At 39.2% G+C, this 19,204-nt stretch overlaps 1 protein-coding gene across 1 annotated transcript in view; it reads left to right on the top strand.

Annotated features, from left to right (window-relative positions):
* The window catches only part of PIEZO2 (piezo type mechanosensitive ion channel component 2), a gene marked incomplete at both ends in the record, with an annotated part of 302,122 nt that overhangs the window by 268,093 nt on the left and 14,825 nt on the right, over positions 1 to 19,204 (top strand). Inside the window, 9 exons of the mRNA XM_080364144.1 lie at positions 259 to 425; positions 5,236 to 5,411; positions 12,206 to 12,373; positions 14,687 to 15,079; positions 16,373 to 16,631; positions 17,127 to 17,309; positions 17,502 to 17,754; positions 18,450 to 18,582; positions 19,029 to 19,176. Of these exons, the coding sequence (XP_080220270.1) occupies positions 259 to 425; positions 5,236 to 5,411; positions 12,206 to 12,373; positions 14,687 to 15,079; positions 16,373 to 16,631; positions 17,127 to 17,309; positions 17,502 to 17,754; positions 18,450 to 18,582; positions 19,029 to 19,176 (1,880 nt within the window). The remainder of the gene's footprint in view (positions 1 to 258; positions 426 to 5,235; positions 5,412 to 12,205; positions 12,374 to 14,686; positions 15,080 to 16,372; positions 16,632 to 17,126; positions 17,310 to 17,501; positions 17,755 to 18,449; positions 18,583 to 19,028; positions 19,177 to 19,204) is intronic.

Here is a 19,204-nt window from a genome sequence, read left to right as displayed (position 1 = left end):
CTTTATAAGCTATTTCAGGACCAGGGAGTTACAGGGTGGAAAAGGGATTCCAGATAAGCCCAGACATACATGCTGGAAAATATCCCAGACAGCCAAAAGGCCTCCAGCCATCTTCAGAGATCCCTTGTTATGACAGGGTCTTGCAGCCTGGATTATTATTATTAGACAATAAAAGAAGAATGAATCTAACTCCAAGCAAAAATATAATTAAAAATATTTGCATTCATTAACATTCTGTTGCTTTTCCTTTATCCTTAGATAACATCATCAAGAGGATATTTAATATCTTGAAGTTCACTTGGGTCCTTTTCCTGGCAACACTAGACAGTTTTACAGCTTGGCTTAATTCCATCTCAAGAGAACACATCGATATATCCACTGTGCTAAGAATTGAGCGCTGCATGCTGACCAGGGAGATTAAGAAGGTAACGCCTTTAGTCTTTTTTGTCTGCTAATGTCATTTCCAACTCAGTGAAAAATGAAAGGTTGTCTTTTCAAATCACTGTGTTAAGGAGAAAAATTATAAAAATCTCATTATGTGTGCATTTTAAAAAACAGGACTGGATTATTTTACTGCTTACTGTTTTATAAATATATAAATAATAAAATACTTGATTTATTATCTGGACACAAAACAAACTATTGGAAAAATAATTATTTGAGAGGTTGATATAAGGATTTGACTGAAACTGTCCTGTGATGAAATGTGGTTTTGAGGGGACAGGGTGGGTTCAAGTAGAGAGGAGAAGGCATGGCATTTTAAACAGCTCAGAAGCTACCTCAGTCTGCATATTTCAGTCTGTTTGTAGACCAGCTTGCATTGGAAATGACTGACAACATAGAGACATAATTTTTTTCACTCGCAGTGAAGCTATGTGGTCCTCTACAAACTAATTAGATATTAATAAAGCCCATTATTATAAAATATTAACGTAGATAGTGTAACGAGAAATGTATTTGTTTCTTCTAATTGACAGTAGGTGATACTTTGAAGTTGGATAAAGCTCTCATTTTAAGCACAGGTATTTTTACATATGTCACTAGCTACCCAACTATTTCTGGAAACTTGGCATAGAAGCCTCATTTTTAGTTCTTTCCATTTTTTGTTAAAAAGCTGCAGACTGTCTTGGAGATGAATAGGTGGAAAAGGTCTACAACACATTAGTACTCTTGACTTGAATGCAGCCCCATACTGCCCAGCTGCTGTCGACATCTGCCAGCACAGTAAGGAGGCTGCCCATGACCCCAGGGGGTTCGAGAGGCAGGTTTGCCTGTTCTGAGGGAATCTACCCAGTCTGGCCAGGGGAAACTGAGCATGAAAAGAGGGCTACTTCACTGTTAGTGTTTACTTACTGTTATTTTACCCAAAGTGTCAAATAGTAAGTGGATAATAATAATAACAGCAAATAAATAAATTGTATACAATAATAACAAATAAATATTTTTTTAAAAAATAGACCAAAAAAAATGTGGCATATTCAGAGTAAATCCTAAACCAGGAATTGCATCAGGATCATTATGTTTAATGGTACCAAGGAATGTATATCCTTGGAGTTTGGCTAGTCTGTTTTTAATCTACTTTTAATGTTGGCTTCCAGAAGATCCTACAACACAAAGTTCTTCAGTGTCATTCCATATGGTGTGTTTAAAAGTACTTCCTCTTATTTATTTTAAACCTGCTTCCTGATTGTTTTGGGGTCTCCTGTAGATCAGAGATGTCATCCATTTTCCTCTACTATTCCTAATTGTGCAAATCTACATCAAGTCTTCTCCTCAGTCGTTCTCTTCCAAGTTAAAAAGTCCCTTTCTTTTTAGCCTTGCTTCACACAGAATCTATCCAGTGGCTCTGGTCATCTATATTGTCCTTCTTCATACTATTACAGTTTTAATATGGTGTCATTAAGACTGAATGACCAGAACTATTTTCAAGGTGTGAGTCAAACACAGGTTTATACAGGAGTATGATTTGTTTTCTTTTGCTTTCCTAGTAGGATCTCACAGTCAAGCTCCTTTCATTTTTGGTGAATGCTGCCTATTTTCAGGGGACTATATTCCCCGAGTCCAAGACTTTAAGGCTAATATAAGCTGACATAAAGGCTGTTATTACGGGTATACAGTTTAGATTATTTTTCCTGTTGCGTTTCTTGGCATGTTTTACCAATTCACTGAATTTCATCAAGCTCTTCAGTAGAACTAGAGTCAACTTTACACTTGAATATCCCAAATAATTCTTTTTCATATGCAAACTTTATCACATCGCCATTTTCCTGTGTACACAGATTATTTCTGAATATGCTGGACAGGAAAACTTCTTGGGGGAACCAGTCAATGACCTTCCTTTTTAAAAAACAAACATTTGTTTGTGTCTTTTGTCTCTGGTCTTTTATTGGAGGATAAGTACATAAGAAATAGTCTGGTTTGTGTCGTGACTGCTTCATTTCATACAAGGGTCGCTCGGGATCACTCCTGAAGCCATGTTTAAGGGTTGATGTTGCTTTCTCTCCCCCTGCCACTGTTTCATCTGTCAGTTCCTGCAGATCTCGTGGGGGAGCACCTTCCACTTACAGCTCAGTTTGTTTTATTCTCAGACTTATCTTTCATAAAATAATGACTCCAGTCATTCCCTGGAATTCAAATTGTTCCATTGGGGACCTCAGTGAGTTTTTCTGCAACAAGGACAGATGCAAAAAACTTCAGTCTTGTCTTGTCTTGTTGCCATAGCTCCCTCACATCTCTTTATGCCTTGATCACCTGTTGATACCCTGGCTTTCTGGCAGCTGATTGTTATGATATTCTTGAAAATGTTTTTGTTATCAGATTTTTTTTTAGCAAGTTATTCCTCAGCATCTTTTCTGGTCTAATTTGCTGAAGTTTTACATCTAACTTTACAATGTTCATTCTTGTTTGTTTTTCCTCATGACTTCCATTTCTCGAAGGATGCCTTCTTGCTTCTTCCTCCTGGTCTTTTCCATTCTGGTGATGTGTGTGTGAATATGCAGGCTCTTTCATGACACATACCTATTCTACATAAGTACAATTGAAAACTACCTTGAGTTATTGTACATTATCATTCTGATGGCACCTTCTGTAATCTTCCATAATATGTAACAAGCATTAGTGCACTCCCGGTTCGATGGTCAAAAGTCAGGCCTTCATACTATACTTTTTCAATATTAATTGTTTCAAGTCTGCCCACAGAGATTCTGTGATAATCCTGGCATAGTGAATCTACTTAATTCATTAGAATTTATGCTTTTTGACCCATACCACCTCTTCTTCAAGCTGTCTTCCATTACATCCTTTCTATAAAATTTGTACTGGGATAGTACAGCGTTGTAGTGATACAAGCCTCAGAAGTCACTGCTACTTCAGCATCCTCACTGAAAATCGCATGATTCTTTCTCAGCACCCTTGAGTTTTGAGAGTTTTAACATCTACACAGAAGCCAGTCTAAATGCCTTTTCATGGCCATTACTTATTTGGGACCTTATTTTGATCATTCTTTGCTACTTTTCCTCTCAACCTTATTGAGTTTTTCCTGTCCTTTGTTCCCAATAGATTGGTTTATTTATTTGTTTCAGTTTCATGTTGCCAGTAGCCTGATGATATTCTGATTACAGTAAAGCCCGTGTCCTTGTACATCCTGCTTCAGTCCTAAGTCTCCTGGTACTAGGAACCCTTCAAAGAATTTCCCCTCAGCAAATAGATTTAAACTTTAGGGGTTTTTTAGGATTTTTCTTTCCTCTTCTGTGAATTATTGGTGCCCATGAACATCAGAATCACCAATTACTCCATAGCATCCCCAAGGCTCCATAGCAGCCACATGCCTTTCATTGCTGCCCAAGAAAGGAGGGTCTCTCTGCAGCCTACATGGTGGCATGTTTCTTTGTCCCATGTGGAGTTGGGGACAGTTAACCTGATGTATGAAGTTTCTTTGGTCTCTCTTGCAGCTACAGAAAAACCTGAAATTGAGTCCTGCATCAGATGTGGGACACTTTTGCCGTCACAGCTCTTGTCCTTTATCTCAGGCCTGCAGTTGAGCTAGAACATAGCATGTGCCATAATTTCAGAAACAGGCTGTCATAATGACACAAATATTTATTACTGCAGAAGCAACACAGCTTGTATACAGACAAACCTAATTAAAAACCTGAGTTTCAGATTTTGTTCTTAAGATTTTTTTTGACAAAACTTCAGGTTTTGACAACTTAGGTTTGGGACAGTGTAGTGGACCAGGGTTGAAATACTAGTAACTAATATTAGTAAAGGAAATATGGGCAATATGTTAGAGTACTTCTATTATTTTAGCTGGAAAAAGTCCTTGCAAAAGGCTTCATTATAAGTCAGAAAAATGACTGTTCAAGAATAGCAATCATCTCTCTCAGTGTATCTTCTCAAGTCAATGCAACTGCTAGTGGAATGAGTTGGATGTGTTTCTGCCTAAGAACAGGCTATAAAATTCTCACTTTTATCCTTATGACACACCTTTAGATTTCTTATTGCAATATCATAGCCAGAAAGACTTGATTCTGTGCCCAGATCTGGGCTGACAGTTAATAAAATCATCCTTTCATGGACTTGCTTGATCTTGAAGTCATGGGGAACGTATAAAGGTCTTCAGTGTATTTTTCATGGTTTTCCAACTGCATCCGCACTTTATGAATAAATTCCCTTTTTTGGGACACTAATTAAAATCTAGATCAGTTTGTACATAACCTGTCTCTTTTTTTCCATTAAAAAAAAACCTGCTACTGACCACTAATAAGATGTATGATTGTTCTTAGAGTCAGTGAAGCTATCTAAACGAGATACCTCAAACATTGCTGGAGTATAGGTTGAGTCATGGTCTCAGCCAGCACCTCATTTTCACAATATTTCACAATATTTGTGCTGTTCTGTCTTCTTCTCCTTTTTGCTTAATTTGCACTAGTGTTTTAAATCCTCATTTTCATGCTAAATGATCTGCACTCCACCCAGCAGAGTTTTGTTGGCCACACATAGCCTGAAACTGCTTGCATTGCTCCAGTTTTGCTTAAAAACCCAGCATTTTGTGCCATGGTAATTTGTCAGAATCTGACTTGCACTCTGAAAATTAATTACTGGTGGGAGGTTATTGTTTACTAGGAAGCTGTCCTCGTCCTTAATCTGTTTCTTGCCAAATGACAAAAGAAACCAGTTCCTCAAAGAATACACCTCCCCCCTGCCATTTACCTCTACCCCTACTCTCTTCCACAGGGGAATGTTCCAACGCGGGAGAGCATCCACATGTATTACCAAAACCACATGATGAAACTGTCTAAGGAGTCAGGACTGGACTCAATTGATAAAAATCCTGATCAAGCTTCTGGTTTGCAAGCATCTGAAAGAATGGATAGTTTAGATTCAGCAGCTTCCCGTGACAGTATCTCCAGGTATTGATTTAAATTTATTTTATGAAAGATAGAGGTATCATGCAGTAGACATAATTGTAGTTAATATCTTAAGTAATTTTCTAATCGATGCCGAGTCCTCTTTTTAATTTATCCATGCCATTTTAGTAGAGAAAACTGCTACATGTTACCAAACCTTTATAGTGGTGCATTCAGTTGCTGGCTTGACTCCTTTTCCACTGCATGATTACCCCACTGCTTTCTGTTTCCCGTAGAATTAGGAGTCATTGACAGGGGTTTTGATCTTGTAAAAAGTAATGGAAAAGAAGAGCCTGCTGAGGATGCTTATGGGATATAGTGTCAGGAATTCAGGCGTGGAGTCTGGAAAATTATTGTTCATTGTGTGTATTTTGTCTTCATAAAATAAATTGTTGTCTGTTGCCCACAACTCAAAACTGAGGCTTTGCACTGAGAGAGGTTCTGGATTTGAAAGAATGAAATCTCCCTCTTGTACACACAGGGCAAAGAGCATCTGAAGAGCCTGATTTTGTCACTGCTATGATTACAGTGCAGCAGAGCTACACAGTTTGTGGCTCGAATACCCATACTAGTTCAGGAAAACCACCTTCCGTGTTCTTTTCTGAAGACAGATGCTGTCAAATTACTTGCCAAAACTCCTGCATGCTCCTGCTGCTCCATGCACACAGAGGCACACACATATATTTCCTTCTCTTGCAGAGGCAGCCTGTTCCCACCATGTCCCTGGTGTTCTTGACTTTTAAGAGACTGCAGAAATTGTTCAACATGAGGGGGAGAAGGGAGGGCTTTGGAAATCCAGCTGTTTCAGAATCTGTTACATTCTGCTGTCTTCTGTTCTTCTCTGAAGTGCGGCAGTATCATATTGTGTTTGATACTCCCAACAAACTCGGTAGCTTCTGTGTACAGTAAATTATGCTTAGCTTTTACTAATGACATACGGGTAGATGTTAGCAGACTGAAAATAATGAGGGCTTGTCTTCCTGTCTGATGTTATTGAAAAGCAAGTGTAAGAGAGTGCCTGTGAGTACTGTGCTTCAACAAAATATTCACAAATTGCTCCCCAGGGGGAGCACTGGCCTTTGAGAGGCTCACTCCAGTAAAAACAAGAAATCTGAGCAAATCTTTCTTAGTGGCTAGTTACCCAACTAAGCAACACCTTTGTGTTTTGTCTCAAAGTTTTACTGGAGTCAGATGATGTGAGAAAAATGTCAAGCCAAATTCTGTTACCAGCTCACTTGGAGCTACTTGGATATATGCGGGGCAGAATTTAACTCCACAAAGTTCAGTCTCACTTAAAGAAAGAACAGTAATATCAGTCCTTCCTTCATTAAATAGTTTTTGATCACACTGTTTACTATAGATACAAGAAGTTATCATTATTACATAACCATGTTAGAAAGAACTTTAACTAGAAGCAAAGAGAAGTCAATTCCAAAATGAATTATAAAAAAAGACAAATCTTCTAATTTTCATGTGTAAATTCTGCCTCTTCAATGAGATGGTATCCACTGTTGAGCTCTCTTTATGTCTTTTTTTTTCAGAATAACCACCCATTTGTCACCCTGCTTTGAGCATACTTACACATTTAAAATCTCTTTTCAAACTCAGAGAATTCAGTGATTCTGTGGAGCTGCTTTGCAACAGCAAAAGTTAAATCTTTCACGTGTTACTCTCATCTTCATTTTCTCAGATGTCAGAGGACCTATAACAGAGGAACAGCAAAGCAGTATTATGACTGATATCACTAATCTCAAATTCTCTTTCTGGTAATGAACAATCGAATATTCTCGCACTGAGAGTATTTACAAATTGTGCACATCTGCTGTAATAATAATGACCTGTAATAAGAGGAAGCAAAAATGAGTCTGCTGATTGAATGATAATGCCATCCTTTTATTGGGACCCCCTTACATGTCTCTTCCTGGGATTACAAAAGTGGTCATGAGCTTCAATTGCCCAAACGGGAGATGGAGACATTTTACATGTCAAATTAATGATTTCCAGTAAATGGAAAAGCAACTGATTAAATCTAAAGCATCCCTGTGAACATGGAAAACTTTTGGGAAGAGGCAGAGGCTTTCAAACCATCATTCTGGTTATCCTTCTTTGGTTGCCCTACACAAAATACTGTAGTGGACATTAGGTCCATGAGTAAGACAGTCATGTCTGGAAGTACAACGGGGCTGCAGAAGCACAGAACCTATTCCACTATAACAATACATATTCCTCAGTACAGAGGACAGAAATTAATGTAGGTCTAAGCTTAGTGGTCTAAGCACTGGATTTCCAGAGAGAATCACAGAATCACAGAATGTTGGGGATTGGAAGGGACATTGAAAGATCATCTAGTCCAATCCCCCGGCCAGAGCAGGAACACCTAGATGAGGTTACACAGGAATGTGTCCAGATGGGTTTTGAATGTTTCCAGAGAAGGAGACTCCACAACCTCCCTGGGCAGCCTGTTCCAGTGCTCTGTCACCCTCACTGTGAAGAGGTTTCTTCTCATATTTAAGTGGAACCTCCTGTGTGTGCCCAGTTTGTGCCCATTGCCCCTTGTCTTACCATTGGTTGTCACCGAGAAGAGCCTGGCTCCATCCTCATGACACTCACCCTTTATATATTTATAAACATGAATGAGGTCACCCCTCAGTCTCCTCCAAGCTAAAGAGACCCAGCTCCCTCAGCCTTTCCTCATAAGGGAGATGCTCCACTCCCTTAATCATCTTGGTTGCCCTGCGTTGGACTCCCTCCAGCAGTTTCCTGTCCTTCTGGAACTGAGGGGCCCACAACTGGACACAATATTCCAGATGTGGTCTCACCAGGGCAGAGTAGAGGGGGAGGAGAACCTCTCTCGACCTACTAACCACCCCACTTCTAATACACCCCAGGATGACATTGGCCTTCCTGGCAACAAGGGCACAGTGCTGGCTCATGGTCATCCTGCTGTCCATCAAGACCCCCAGGTCCCTTTCCCCTACACTGCTCTCCAACAGGTCATTCCCCAACTTATACTGGAGCCTGGCGTTGTTCCTGCCCAGATGCAAGACTCTACACCTGCCCTTGTTATATTTCATTATTTTTTTTCCCTGCCCTGCCCAACTCTCCAGCCTGTCCAGGTCTCGCTGGATGGCAGCACAGCCTTCTGGTGTGTCAGCCACTCCTCCCAGCTTGGTGTCATCAGCAAACTTGCTGACAGTGCACTCTAGTCCCTCATCCAAGTCGTTGATGAGTAAGTCTTATATAGGGATTTTGTTCTTACCCTAGATAAAACTCTCAAAGGAGTTTTGCTGAGTATCCTTCATGGGATTTTCAGTTTTAGTAGGGCTGTCATTTATTCTCAGTCATTTTTCTACACAGTATCTAGAGGTGTAGTGAGGTATTTGGAATGTAATTGTTCTGTTTCTCTTTGTGTATAAGTAGTCTCATGTATCCTAAAGGCAAAGTGCAAAGTTCATATGGGCCAGTAGGAGAAGAGACTGATGTTGATCCTTCACAAGCTCTTTGAGGAGCAGTACCAGGAGGGATTGGGAGCTGGCATGGCAGAGCATTTGCTGCTGCTTCTTTCCATTTGACTGATGAGCTTCTTGTTAGGTTAAGCAGGTTGTGGATTTCAGTGACATGGTTGGGAACTTACTAAAACCAGTTGACTGCCTTCGTGAGACTTGACCTATGATTACGACATAGCAGCTCGAGACAGGTCCTAAGTCAGATTTCAGGATATCCAAGATTTGTTATCCAGTTCAGTTTGTATTATTTTTTTGTCCATCACAAGTAACATATTCAGTTCCCAACTCTACCTGTGTGTAGACTGAACATAGGAAGTGTGGTCAAGGTGTTTATGGACACCCATTTTATCTCCAATTCTCTCACCAGATGGGAGAATAGGGCTTGAGGCAGGGACTACTGGAGAAGTAACATTTGCCTTGGGAGACAGGAGAAAGGATGAATGGAGAGTCCAAGTTTGGGGCTGGATCTGAGTCTGATTTAGGAACATGAATTGTAGTAAATGTTTGGGATCTTTACTTGCAGGTGTGAGGAGTGTAGTAGTTCAGAAAGGTAATGCCAGTCAGTAACTAGCCCATGGACAGAAAACAAAACAAAACAGAAAATTTGTAATAAATTAAACTAATAAACTCTCTGGGAAGCGTAAATTTGTTTAGTAAAAAGGAAGTCATAAAGTAAGAAATTTCCCACTCACCGAGGATAAAAACATCTCTGCTATATATATCCCCATTTGAAATGGATACCCGGTCAACTTTATATAAAATGCTTGAACTTGGGGCTTTTAAAGAACATTCAATTCAAAATACGTAGTCCTTGGATGATTTCAAGAAGCTAATGCTTTTCAAGGTCTCCAAGGACACAGATTTAAAAAGTCACTCAGGAAGATATGCTCGGATTAAATTTATGTGACAGTCAATGACTGAGTCAACATCAGCTTTCCCAAGTGTAATTCTCTCCATTTTATTGGTGCTCTCGTTTTCTCCATGTTCGGAAGCATGTTCTGAAAGAAGTACATAAAGAATATACAGACTGTGCTACAGGTGTCATCTCACACATCTCCTGACGTTCAAGGATACAGAGCAGCTGCTCAGTAGATAATTCTTCTGATGATTCACTCTTCATTTAAAACTGCTCTAAATCAACTTATTGCAGGGACGCCATCTGGGCAAATGTTTTTATCTCTTGGGGTTAATATATGTTTTTCCTTTCATTTTTCTGAGACCCAGGTCAGAATTTACATGTTTTGGAGGGCAGCTGGCATATGTTTCTACCATTGAAAATATATGAATGGGCAAGGGCTACTTTGATTTCAACAGCTGCTCTCTGTAAGGCCCTTGAAAGGTTCTCTCTGAACTATGTCTGCATTTAAAATACTTCAACACCTTAGTAAGAGGTGTTGCTCTCGAAAAGAATAAACTCAGCCCTTGAGATGTAAAATAACATGTGGACAACATTGTAGCACACAAGTGGAAAGGTAGTATGCAAAAATGGATTGTCTACTTGCTGCCATCTCCCTATATTTTAGTACCAAAATCTCAGTGATAGTACAACAACCTGGCTATACTCCGTAGGTGTATGTACAAATTGAACCCTTGGAATAAATAACATGGATGTCCGACTGATTTCCATGCTGCTGAATCAAGCCTCCAGGGTTGATCTGTTCCTGTAGAAAGCAGCATTTGCTGCTTCATCAAAACCCTGCACCGTGCAGACAGTCCTCCAGGTTTTGTCTGGAGGATACTTGAGTGCCTGTGCACACAGAAGTAATGAAGTAGTTTGTAAAGGGTCTTGGCCAAATGAACTGGCAGGACAGAGGTGCCCCTGCCATTAATACTGTTTTTAAGGAAAAGTATTTTACCATAACTTTGGAATCTTGATCATACTTTTCTTCTACTCAAAGACCAAAGTATGCTTTTTACCTCAGCCCATACTGTCAAAAAAGACAATCAGTGAGTGTAGGCGTAAAAATAAGGCGTAAAAACACTCCATGTGTTTTGCTGTTTTCCTTCCCATTTTCCTTAGGGCAACAAGTGTAAACTCTCACTTCATGCCAGCAGATTTCTTTCCTCACTTCAAGCTAGCAAGACCAAAGTAACACAGAAAACACCATTGCACTTCCCTTCCGACCTCTTTCCCAATTCTCTGTGCCCCTGGACAAACACAATGGTTGCCAAGAAGCAAATCCCCTGCTGCCGCTGCTCATGTGTAACACAAATGGACTCAAAAGAAGGAAAGTAGAGTGTAAATCCTGCATTTTGGGGTCCATTCTTCTCTCATTCTATCCGAGAGACTCAAGCAGGTCACTGCATGCATTAAACCACCAGAGCTCTCAACTCATTTCATAAACTTCTGTGGTTTTCAAAGATTTTTGCAGGAGAAATAATTCTTTTACCTACCGTATGTCATTAATGTATTTGTTTCTTTCCTGTTGCTATGTTATATGCTTGTATTTAATTATGTACTTTATTTCTCATAACTCATCCAATTCTTCTTCATTTCTCCAATAACACATAACTGCTCAATGTATGGTGTGTGTCTCTGGTGTCCTGTTGTATTTGATAAGTCAAAGGAGATAAGGGTTTATTATATCTGTCCTTTGTTTCAAAATGTGCATGTTACTAATTTTGAAATAGTTTTTAAGCTGTGATTGAAATAAGTGAAATCTTTTGAAAAGAATTATCAGGGCTTACTACTAAATATCAAAATAAAAGCCATCCCATGCGGAGCAGGTTATATTTGGCATACATTTACTGGCTAAGTAACACATCCGATTTGGCTCTTTGGTTTGGAAAGAGGATTAGCCAATGTCTGACAGCTATTTTTCTATTTGTGGAATATAAGCTTATTCAGTTTTAAGGGCTCTTTTAGGAAATTAGCTTGTACCTGTGTAAAAAGCTTTAGCAGAGCATACCATTAATAAAATGGAATTTGTGCCACTTCCCAAAACATTTTTTGTGGAATTTGGAAATTTCAGGAGGAAACAACAAAAATAAAACCTCCTCACATACATAAGTTGGTGCCCCTGGAAAGCTTATAGACCATTCTGTTAGTTTCATGTCCTTTGAATAGTGAATAGATGGTTGATAGCCATCTCTATATGAATACGACAATGAGCAATCTGTGCATAGAAATGTGTCTACATGGTGACTCTAAACAAATCCTTATCTTCTCTCTGAACCTTTTATCTCTGTGTTGGTGTTTTGCTGCATGGCGAGCATATTTGTTTACTGAACCATGTGTATAGTATTACCATTTGTATTTAACACTGTCTTTATAACTGTTTGCGCTGCTAGCTGCTACACTGAAGCAACCATGCTGTTCTCAAGGCAGTCAACCCTTGATGATTTAGATGGACCAGACACTGTTCCTAAAACAAGTGAGCGCGCTCGACCTAGGCTTCGTAAAATGCAGAGCATGGATATGTCCTCCTCATCAGCTGACAGTGGCAGTATAGTGTCAAGGTGCTTACCTCATGCATGCTTTGTTCTCATTTACCCTTACCATTGTACTTACTGCAGTCCACCTAAATCTGCTTTTGCAGAGAGATGGTGTACAAAGTGGTTTGCATGGTTACTGGAAGCTTTACTCACATCTGTGTTGTGGCACGATTCTGAAGTTCCAAGTCAGGGTCATAATCTAGGACTCATTTGCTGTTTCACTTCTTATTCTGTTTTTTATTTGTATTTAATTTCATTTTATTTTATTATTTTGATTTGGTTTTCATCCTTAATTCACATATTTCTAAAAGTTGTTCAATTATATTACATAGGCTGTCTAAAACCAGGCTAAAGTCTGTATTTATTCAGCTGAAAAAGAGTCTGATTTTCAGAGTTACTGAATCGATGGTTGTTCTTTTTAAAATTGGAAGCTGGAAGTGAAGTTTCTCAGTTAATCGCTTATCCTAAATGTGGACTTAGGTGTCTAATTGTAGAAACTAAGATAGGCAAATGCAAGCTCTGCTCTTTCAATTTTTATTTTTTCCCACATAGGAAAGATTGCTAAATATATTTCAATTATTTTACCATTGATTTATAGTCTGTGAGGTGTTGGAATTAAGAAAGGGAAAATTGCTGTGAAAAGATACTGAATAATACTAATATCCAGTGCAAGAGGGAACTGGGCACAGCCATTCACTCACTTTATAGCAAATAAGACACAGGGGTTTATATGACATTGGGAAACAGTTTTTCAGCTTGTATTATAAATATGAAACGTTCTGGCATATTAGATCATTATTTTTCAATGTTTAAAGCGCTTTATAAATTTTTTTGCATTGATCAGTTTTGAAATGATGAGATTTTAGGGTTTTATGCATTTTAACCAGAATGAGTGCTAACATGAATCATCAAAATATACATCCTAATAATAGTGTTACATGTTCTGATTAAAAGTCTTCTACCAAGTCTTCTATATTTTCTACCAAATTACAATAACTTTGAAGACCTGGGAATGCAATAGGGTTGCTCAGCTGTCTACATAAAGGTACAATTAAAAACTTTTATTGCTGATGAGCCTTGTAAGCCTCAACTCTCTCTCTTCGTCCTGTCCCCAACAGTGAACCTACACAGGTCACCATGCTCTATCTAAAGTGATCTAATGTAGCCAAAATAAGTTTGGAAGCAGTGTAAAAGGAAAAGAGATGTAACTTAATTTTTCATTTTGGCAGGAGATGGTGGTTTCAGCTGGCTTTGGCAGCGCCAGGTTTTTTTAAAAGGTTATACTTCAGGTGAAAAACATGACCCCATTAATTTCTTAAGAGCTGTGTGAAATCTGTTTCTATCTTTGTTGAGATACAAGAACATGCAACCTACAAAAGACACTAACTGGGTGTCTATTGTCTAACCTATGGAGAGGGACTGGAATGGCAACCAAAAAGAGAAAGAGTCATGTGCTAGGGGAGAGGTGATAAAATACTTGTAAGGGATGAAAAGCATGAAAGCAAAGCCAAGAAAAAATTTTTAAACTATGAAGTCCAGATTCCCATCTGGAGTCATCAAGCTATGTGAATTTACATCAGCTGAGACTGCTGCAGAACACAGAGCATTAAGAGAGAAAGTGATTATGGACATGCAAAGCCAAGAATAAGCAAGGTGAATGAGCAGAGAACCGAACAGAGTGAATAAGAACAGCTGAAAAAGAGAATAGGTGCATACAGAAGAAAAGCAGGCAGGTAAAGTAAAAAATGGAGGCTGTATTGAAGAACATAGGGCAATCTAAAGGTAAGCAAGTTACCCTGTTACTGGAACAGTTTTGTAATCCGGATTGTATTTTTCAATGTTTGCAATTTACTTATTCTTTTATTTAGAATCAGACTTGATGTGTGTATTCAGCTTGTGTTCCAATTGTGTGCAGCACCCGTGTGGTGGTTGCTAAAAGCAGCCTATTTAGAAGGAACACCATGACTGCCCGTCATTCGCCCCAAAGCATGTTTTACATACATGTGGTAGCAAGTCCTGATTCTGGTCTGAGAGTGTTTGAACTGCTTTCACAAAGTTACTGTAGTTTCTCTTGATGATTATATTAATTTGCTGGTGTTAAAAAATAGTGAATCACTGTGAGTTCACTGGAATGACATTCAGGGGGCAGATGGACCCATATGGTCTATTTGTGTAAGATGCAATCATGATGATATATTTTCTACCAAATTATAATAACTTTGAAGTCCTGGGAATCCAATAGGGTTGCTCAGCTGTCTACATAAAGGTACAATTAAAAACTGATTGCTGATGAGCCTCGTAAACCTCAACTCTCTCTCTTCGTCCTGTCCCCAACAGTGAACCTACACAGGTCACCATGCTCTATTCTCGTCAGGGGACGACAGAAACCATTGAGGAGGTAGAAGGGGAACATGAAGAGGAAGGAGCTCATTCTGTATCCAGGCAAGAGGAAGAGGATATGGAAGATTACAGCCTGGATTCAGAAGGAGCTGCGTATACTCCTGATACCGATGTGCCATTGTACTCCACTGTGGATAGCAATGCAGAAGCTCCACCTTCCTATAGCAAAGCTGTCAGCTTTGAACACCTTCCCTTTGGCTCCCAAGATGACTCAGCTGGTAAGAGCCTCATGATGGTGAGCCCAGACGACAGTCGGACGGACAAACTTAATGATACGATTCTCCCTCCATTGACGCATGAGCTAACAGCTAGTGAGCTGCTTCTGAACAAGTAAGGACCTTTGGGGAAAAATTGTTGGTTCCAGTTTGTGAAGTTTTGCATTACTTTGTGGCTTTTTTTGGTTTTGGTTTTTTTTTGGATTTTTTGTCTGAGAACTAGCCCACAGTTTCTGATACAGACCTTGTGCTAAGTTTGATTTAAGGGAAGAAGTTCATTTCTTTGTAGTTGTTCTAATTACATATTTCTAAAATGATTCAAATTCATGTTGGGAAATAATCTCCACTTTGTCCCCAGATACCAATGCTAATTATTCCAATTAGCATCAGATTTCTTTGCTGCAATTGTCATGGGGTCAAGGGCTTTTCTAAGTATTCCTTGTGGAGAGGGCTTCTCTTTTTCAGGCATCTGTGATTTCAGATAAGTTTTCTCCAGGGCTATCTGGGAAAAAGTTTCTCTTTCAGCTATCTTGGATTATTCTAAGGCAAACTGACCTTTGGCAAAGTTTTTTGTTTAAGCCAGTAGGAGCTGAGGGCTATTTAGAGAGACCACCTTGCAAAGTATTTTCATAAGGGATACAATGCTCAGTAGCACAACCCACATTGAGGTGGGGATGGTGCCGCTGCTCTTCTTCCTCTGCTTTCTGGCCTCACTCAGCTAGGGGAGAACTTCCTCAAATGCAAGGACAAAATCTTAAACCACAGAAATGCCTTTCAACCTGACTGGATCTGGAGAGAGAAGGCGGCTTTGTACATCTGACGTTGCAGATGCAGTGTCTTGTCTTCTGGTTCTCCATAGTCATTTTTGCTTTTTAGTAAGAACTGTGAATGTATGTGAGAGAATATAATTTCTCGCTGCCTTTTATATTTATTTGAGTTAGGTAAAGGAGAGAAGATTGAACACATCTAATGCTCAAGGGCACTTATTATGTTTTATGTCACAGGACTATTCATCATGTAATGTCTCCTGATGGACCTCTGGAGTTTCTCCAAATTCCCATCTGTGTTGACAAATCAGATATAAATCCAGACAGGGCCACACCAACATGGTGTGATTTACATGAGATATGTTGGGCAACTGTAGGAAAGCAGTGCTTGTAGAAATTCTTGGGCCAGGCCAGCTCGCTGGATAAATTAAAAAACAGCAGAACAGTGCTTCTAGTGATTTTGCCTGAAATTCTTGTTTTCTGAGCTTAGAAGCAGTTTATTTGATTATGATACCAAATATTTTTTTTTTAACTCTGCAACAGAATTTTATAAATTTTCAAAAGGAAAAATAGTAGCAATTTTAAAAGGAGCTCTTGTGAAATCAGTTTTCATTTCATTTATGATACTCTGCTCCTCACAGGATGTTTCATGATGATGAGCTGGAAGAGTCAGAGAAGTTCTATATTGGTCAGCCTCGAGTCTTGCTTCTGATCTATGCCCTGTACAATACGCTGGTGGCCCGGTCAGAAATGGTGTGCTATTTTGTGATCATCCTTAACCACATGGTCTCTGCCTCCATGATAACCCTGGTGCTTCCCATCCTTATATTCCTTTGGGCCATGCTGTCTGTTCCTCGGCCAAGCAAACGTTTCTGGATGACAGCCATTGTCTACACTGAGGTATGCTGCTGTTATTGTAACCTTATGTCTAACAAAGAAGAGTTAAGTTGTAAGCTTCACATGGTATCTTTTCTGGGTTTGATCTCTAGAATCAGAGGCCTTTGGCTCTTCATATTAGTATAAATATTTACTGAAGTCTTCAGCAATGTCTGTGGTATGAAAAGGTCTTGTTTGTGTTTTTCTTCACTACAACGAGCAATATCCTTCCTGGCATGTAAAACAGTTATCACAAGAACAGACCATTTACAAAAAGCTACCATATAACTGGTAATCAAGACAGAGGATACACTGCTTTTGGTATCTTAAGTACCACTGAGCATAAATGTTGATTAACTTTATTACTGAGGAAATGTGAACTGTTTTTTCTCTGTAATAATGAATATGCTTGTTTATCTTCTCATAAAAAGTAGTTATATTTCTCCTCTCTTAATGTCACAAGGCTATTATATCTGTCATACTTAGAAAACACCCCAAGTGTGTTGTGTTTCTGAACAGGTGGCCATTGTCATCAAGTACTTCTTCCAGTTTGGCTTCTTTCCTTGGAATAAATACGTGGATTACACAAAAGATAAACCTTACCATCCACCCAATATTATTGGCATTGAGAAGAAAGAGGGTTACGTACACTATGATCTTGTTCAGCTCCTTGCTTTATTCTTCCACAGATCCATTTTAAAGGTAATTTGAGTTCATGTAGTTTCTTATTTTAGATTTCATTTCTCGTTTTAATTTCTTTAGTCACTCATGATATCCCAAGGCAATGAATTTGTCTTACCCCTGGTGAACACATGACTGAGGTTAGCAATGCTTGTGATAAATACCACAACAGAAATACAAGGTTGAAATGCTCTCTTCTTCATTTTCCACTAGTGCCATGGATTATGGGATGAAGATGAGAAAGCAGACAGCTCCAGTAATAAAGAGGATACCGATGACGAGCTCTCTCTGACAGGAGGCAGGAGAGACTCTTCTGCCTCTTTGAAATCTGTCAATCTTGCAGCATCAGTGGAGTCCATCCATGTCCACTTCCCCGAGCAGCAGACCGCTGTTAGGAGGAAGAGCTCTAGCAGCGTATCACAGCTTTCACACAGGTCCAGCTTCTCCTCACACAGATCTAAGAGAGGTAAATGTCATGGCATGTCTGGGTTTGAAGAGCAAACGTTCATATTCCGTACAATCATCCTGCTAAACCTTGCACCAGTTGCTCTGGAGATCTCAGAAGCTACTGAATGCTGCTGCTCCTCAGTGAGGAAATGGGATATGAACCAACGTATCTTCATGTTTGAACACATTCCAAGCTTTCTTAAAGTTAAAATGGAGAGCCATACTTTGTGATTCACTGTGTTTTTAAAATTACATTGTCCAAAAGCTGGGAAATAGAGCTTTCAGTGTGGCTTGGATCCAGAATTTCTGGTTCAGCATAATCTTCAGCTAGATGGAATGCAAAGCATATGTATTTTTCCTATCTACATTCAATGATACTTGAAGTGAGAAAGAGTTTTGCTTAGGTACATTGAAGCAGATTACTTATCCCATCCTGTAAAAAGGGTGGGCTTACTCTAGCCTGAATGTACCTGTTGCCAATTGAGGTGACTGAGTCAGATCAATCAGATCAATTTTTGATCTGCCAGTGATTAAACCTTTACTGAACACTCTCAAGATTTTATCATACTGGAAATAAAGCATATGAATTCTTTCTAATGTGGCACTCGTATATGGGATGGAAGTCTCAAGATTTATTACTTTCTAATTTTTCTATTTAAACCACTTTTGGATTAACTTATTTGTCTTCTCTTTCTCTCCTTTTTTTTTTCCCAGGAAGTACCAGCACACGAAACAGCAGTCAGAAAGGAAGCAGTGTGTTAAGCATCAAGCAAAAATCTAGGAAAGAGCTTCTTATGGAAAAGTTTCGAGAACAAATGATCAAAGCCAAGGCCTTTACAATTAAAAAGTGAGCAATGTGAGAAGTTGTGTGGGTATTAGGGGAGGTTCCATATGGTAAAGCAGCAAAACAGCATTTTAAAGATAGCGGGTTACTACTTCTGTTAATTCAAGGGGATGAATGGGTACTTACACAGTTCATTGTATATAGATGCTTTCACTCTTAAGTCCCACCACTTTTGAACATCAGACAAATCAGCAGTTGTTCAAATAGCATCTGCCTGATAAAAAAGACTAAATATCCATGTAAACTGGGTTGATTATGTATATTTCTACTGAACAAATGCTAATACAGTGGTTCAGAAGCAATCAGAACAAGGAACTGGTGTCTGTGAAGGCTGTCAGGGTAGATGTTGGATATCTTTAGGAAACACTAATTACACCACACCCAGCCTTTCTTTTCTTTCGTACAGTTTACAGTGTTGTTAAATCACATTGCGGTCTGTGTTGTTTTAGGACTCTCCAGGTGTATGTGCCCATCAGACAATTTTTCTACAATCTTATTCATCCAGACTACAGTGCAGTGACTGATGTGTATGTGCTGATGTTCCTCGCTGACACAGTGGACTTCATCATCATTGTGTTTGGATTTTGGGCTTTTGGGGTATGTTATAGAGGCATCTATCTGTAAA

This window comes from Nesoenas mayeri, assembly GCF_963082525.1.
Source record: "Nesoenas mayeri genome assembly, chromosome: 2".
Taxonomy (NCBI): Eukaryota; Metazoa; Chordata; class Aves; order Columbiformes; family Columbidae; genus Nesoenas; species Nesoenas mayeri.
Note: the sequence above shows the minus strand (reverse complement) of the source record. Positions and strands in the feature narration are given on the sequence as shown.